This window comes from Octodon degus, unplaced genomic scaffold (genome assembly GCF_000260255.1).
Source record: "Octodon degus isolate 3935 unplaced genomic scaffold, OctDeg1.0 scaffold00057, whole genome shotgun sequence".
Lineage (NCBI taxonomy): Eukaryota > Metazoa > Chordata > Mammalia > Rodentia > Octodontidae > Octodon > Octodon degus.
The window spans coordinates 2192809-2197836 of NW_004524633.1; the positions used below are offsets into that span (position 1 = coordinate 2192809).

The 5028-nt window shown below is 40.4% G+C and overlaps 1 protein-coding gene across 7 annotated transcripts in view; it reads right to left on the reverse strand.

The window, feature by feature from the left end:
* Dock7 (dedicator of cytokinesis 7) overlaps positions 1–5028 on the reverse strand; it is a 246024-nt gene that overhangs the window by 90564 nt on the left and 150432 nt on the right. For all 7 annotated transcript variants that reach the window (XM_023718310.1, XM_023718311.1, XM_023718308.1 and 4 more), the window contains 2 exons: positions 4131–4270; positions 1454–1623 (listed from right to left, as the gene is read on the reverse strand). In XM_023718310.1, the coding sequence (XP_023574078.1) occupies positions 1454–1623; positions 4131–4270 (310 nt within the window). The remainder of the gene's footprint in view (positions 1–1453; positions 1624–4130; positions 4271–5028) is intronic.

Sequence of the window (5028 nt, forward strand, 5' to 3'; positions counted from 1 at the left end):
TGGTGCTGGGGGATTGAACCGCGGTCCCTGATGCTTTGCTAAGCTTGTTCTAAGTAGGTGCTTTAGACCACTGAGCCATCTCTCCAGCCCCAACATAAACTTTAATATGTGTTAATTTTTCTTTTTAAAAATTTTTTATTTCTTAATTTACTTGATAGTGTCTCACTACATAGCTTGACTCAGAGTGATCCTTCTTGTCTCAGCCTTTCCAGCACAAGGATTATAGGCGTGCACCACCACGCCTGGTTCCAGGGCTGGCACAGCATGTGGTACTGGGTATCGGACTCGGGTCTTTGCACTTGCCAGGCAGGTGCTTATACTGCCAGCTATCTCTGCAGCCTTTTTTTTTTTTTTTTGCAGAACCGGGGATTGAACTCAGGCCCTTGTGCTTGCCAGGGAAGTGCTTATTCCACTGAGCTATCTCCCCGGCCCTCTGCAGCCTTTTTTAATCTTTTCGAAACAAAGGCTGAATATGCAGTTCCAGCTGGCCTTGAATTCACTTTGTAGCTCAAACTGGCATGAAACTCCCAGAGATCCTCCTGTCTCAGCCTCCCAAGTGCTGGGATTAAAGGTGTGCACCACCATGCCTTTATCATATAGATTTATATAGATTTCTGCCTATTTTATGAAAGTAAATGATAAAATAGAAAATTATCCATACAAATTTCATATATTCATAAGATACTTGACTTTACTTTATGTATCTTTGACATTCTAGGTTATGGGGTGTGTTTTAGAAAAGAAAAAAAAGGTCTACAAATGGACCTGCACAACTTAAACACACTTTTTTAAGGCCCAAGTGAAACACCATTAGATTTACTTCTTTTTCTAGTATAGGTGCAGCTGAAGTGAGCTTAGATTTACTTCTTTATTTTTATTTATTTATTTATTTTTTAATTTTATTTATTTATTTATTTTTTAATTTTATTTATTTATTTGTGTGTGTGTGTGGCCAACTCAGCCCACCAGGGGGCGGGGCTGGCTGGCATGTGGTGCTGGGGGATTGAACCGTGGTCCCTGTGCCTTGCTAAGCTTGTTCTAAGTAGGTGCTTTAGACCACTGAGCCATCTCACCAGCCCCCTTTTGGTTTTTTTTTTTTTAAAGATTTACTTCTTTTAAATGTTTCAAACATTAATTCATTTCTAAAGTAAAAATCTGTAATTTATAGAGAACTTTAACTTGATACAGATGTAACATTTCTTCCTTCAGTAAGGAAAGCTGTGTTAGAAGTCAGAATCCTGCAAAGATTATATTCACCCACACTGGGCTATTAGTTCCTTGAGCCACTCTGACAGTTTTATTTATTTTATTTTATTTTTTGGTGGAACCAGGGGTTGAACTCAGATCCTTGCGCTTGCCAGTCAAGCGCTTATCCTACTGAGCCATCTCCCCAGCCCCCGACTGTGACAGTTTTAGACAACAGACTGATAACCTGCCTCTATTCCACAAGTACCTGTAAAATCATAGAGCTGAGGTACAGTTTCCATGATGATGCCGATCAGAGGTAGATACAGCATGGCCACTCGAGCTTTGATCTGAGGGTCAGAGTACCGCGGGTCAGAGTCGTGACTAGACAGTAAATTGTGCACCATGTTGATGACTTTCTTATGCAATCCAAACAGTCTATTTAAAAAGAAGAGATGAAGAGAAGCAGGAAGGTCATCGAGATTAGTACACCTTTAAAGCAAACAGTAACAGTAAGTCATGGTATTTAACCAACTTTGTGCAATTTCTTAACTTTGCTATTTATTTGCATACTGCTGTAGAAAAACTTCTCATTTTAAATAAATGATTAAAAAATAAAAGTACATAAAGAACTTTAAAAAATGAAATACTATACAAATATACTTAGAAGTAACACTGAAAATTTTGACATTAACTCTGTACGCATCTGAATACTAAATAACGTCAGAAAACCTATAGCTAAACTTTTTTTTTAATGTATTTAGTACAGGGTCTCACTATAGGACTCGCAGTGATCCTCCTGTTTCCAGCCTCCCAAGCCCTGGGATCACAGGTGTGCCCCACCACACCCAGTCTCATTTGCTGTCTCAGTGCGCACCAGGGGTGGGGCCGCACAGGAGGCTAGGGATCGAATGTCCCCGAGTCTGCCTAAGCAGGCACTTTAATCTGCTGAGCTGTCTGGCTGGCCCTTGGCATGTGTCATTTCAACCAGCCAAGGGGACTACCATGCAGGCATGACAGACAGAACAGATGCTCCCAGCAAGGTTCAGACATATATAAAACCCGAATCATGATGCTATCTCTGGAACTAATGATTGTTGCTATGCTAAAACTCTTTTCTTTGGAATATGAAATAATACATTTTTCCCTTTAATAGAGCCAGTTTGAAGAATTTTGGTTTTTTATTATCACCAAAAATACCTTAATATATTTCCTAAAAATATGAGAATATAGATTCAAATGACAGAGCTAGATCACTTGTTAAATAAAGCAAGTGTGTTTAGACAAGTTGGCTGCAGAATGACCTTTTCCCCAACAATGGAAGCTACATTTTTTCATGCCTCGTACTCACTCTGTCAATCGCTAAAGGGGTGGGAGGCCACGAGTTTCATCGCTTAGATTTGTACTCCCTGCACTGGTCCGCAAGCACCCTAAACTAACCCCTATGGATACTCACTAACACCCCTCAGATGCTGACAGTTCTGCAGAATGCAGGGTGAAAATCACTTTAAAACACATTCCAAACACAAGAGGTTGTCATTCTTTAAAAAAATGCAGTCTTTCATTTACGGAAGACTTGGCCTTTTCAAATTTACATCCCTGACACATTACTAAAAACTTATAAATCTCTTTTATTCCTCAAATAAATCAGAGAACCCCTGCAAAACACACACAAGGGCATCTCTTTTTGTTTCCCTGGGCTTTTATGTGAGGTTAAACTGCATTATAAACTTAAGTTTTACCTAAATAAATTATGGTCACACAGATTTTTTTTTTTTTTTAATAAAAGACAGGCTCTTGCCCCAAGTGCCCTTGACTTTACAATCCTCCTACCACAGTCTCCCAAGTCACTGAGACTATAGGCAACTGTCACCTGGCCAGCTCACTACACAGACTTCCTAAAGAGACTATCGAGATAGTCATCACCTATAAGGGATGAGAGACCCCAACACTATCGATCTATTTCTTTTTTTTTTGTATTTTTAGGGAAGGGTCTACAGGGTGTTCAGTGTCTCACTACTAGATTGGACTAGTAGTGATCCACCTGTTTACAGCCTCCCAAGAGCTGAGATTACAGGTGTGCGCCACCATGCCCAGTCTCAATCTCTATCTCAGCACGCCCTGGGGGTGGCAATGGCACAGCAGGCCTGGGGATCTAACACCCCCCCAATCCCCATCCCCTGGGCCCTGTGCCTGCTTGCAGGAGCTTCAATCCACTGAGCTATTTGGCCAGCCCTTATAGATCTATTTCTATAAATGCAAATCGTTAAGACAATCTCCATTCTTGTCTTACCATGTGGGATTTCTAAAGACCTTCTAAAAGTACATAATACTACAAGCTTTCAAAACCTAAGGATATTTGTTTATAGCTCAATTTGAAATAAAATGCTATTATCAGTAAGCTAGCAATGATTAATTTCACTCACAATGAATAAAACAGAAAACTAATTTATTTTTCTTAACTAAAAAGCATCTAGTGAAGTTCTGTAACTCTGAGCCTACCTACTAATATGCATAATTTATTTTACATTGTATTAAGAAAATGCTAAACCATGATATACCACCAGTTTTAAGAAAAATTCAAATTGAGATATCAAAATATGAAAAAGTCTCTCAAAATTAATGTAATATACAAGTAAAGTATATAAGGAACTTTGTGAACAGAGCAGTAGAAAAAGGGGGTCAAGAGTATCCTTTTGCGATATATCTGTGGGGGCTTTTTCGAGACAGGGTCGTACAGTCCGTACAGTTCAGGCTGGCCTCAAGCCCCCTAGGTAGCCCGGGGAGGTCTTGGACTCGCAATACTCCCTACTCAGCCTCTCAAGTGCTGGGATTACAGGCATGCGCCACCATGCCTGGTTTCTTTTGATTTTTAAGAAGTATAAGTATAAAACTTCTGTTCCTTTGTCCAAAATAAAACTACAAGTAAAAACTGGTTCCCTTACCCATCAGCATCAGGATCTAAAATGACAGCCAGCTCTGTCAACACGAGACCAGCCAAGTAGTGCTGCTGGCGGAAAGGCACGGACAGCTCAAACATGTTTGCGATCTTCTGGTCCTGTGCATTCGTGGAGAACCCGGAACTCTGTGGGAGCGTGAGGGAGAACAAAGCTATGACAGCGACATACCAAAGCGTCCTACATGCAGAGAATTAGCAACAAATGACATACGAGCATGAACGACAGTGAGGTCACTTTATGCACGACAGTTCATTTATTTTACTATTATTGTAAGCATTAGAAAAAGTGCTTAGGGGGCCATGGAGATGGCTCAGTGGAATAAGCGCTTCCTTGGCAAGCACAAGGGCCTGAGTTCAATCCCTGGTTCCGCAAAATAAATAAATAAATAAATAAACAAATAAATAAATAAATAAATGAATTAGAAAAAGTGCTTTTACTTTTGGCACAGAAGTCTATGCTAGAATTATTTTATTAGGTTTTTTTCTTTTTCCCGTTGCTGTATTTAGTACAGGGTCAACAGGGTCTCACTACATAGACTGGACTCTAGTGATTCTCCTGTTTTCAGCCTCCCAAGTGCTGGGATTCCAGGTGTGCACCACCACGCCCAGTCTCAACTGCCATCGCAGCTTGCCTCCGGGGCAGGGCCAGCATTGCACACCAGGGATTGAACCCCTGGCTCCTGTGTCTGCCTAAGCAGGCACTTTAATCCGCTGAGCTATCGGGCTGGCCCTTAGTGAAATTAATTTGATAGCAAATTTGAAGAATTCTCTTTTCATACTGAAGCTTTTCCATTTGCTTATCTCTTTTATTCTCTCTTTTTTTAAAAAATATATTCCGCTGTTTATTTATTTATTTATTGTGCGTGTGGCCAGCTCAGCCCACC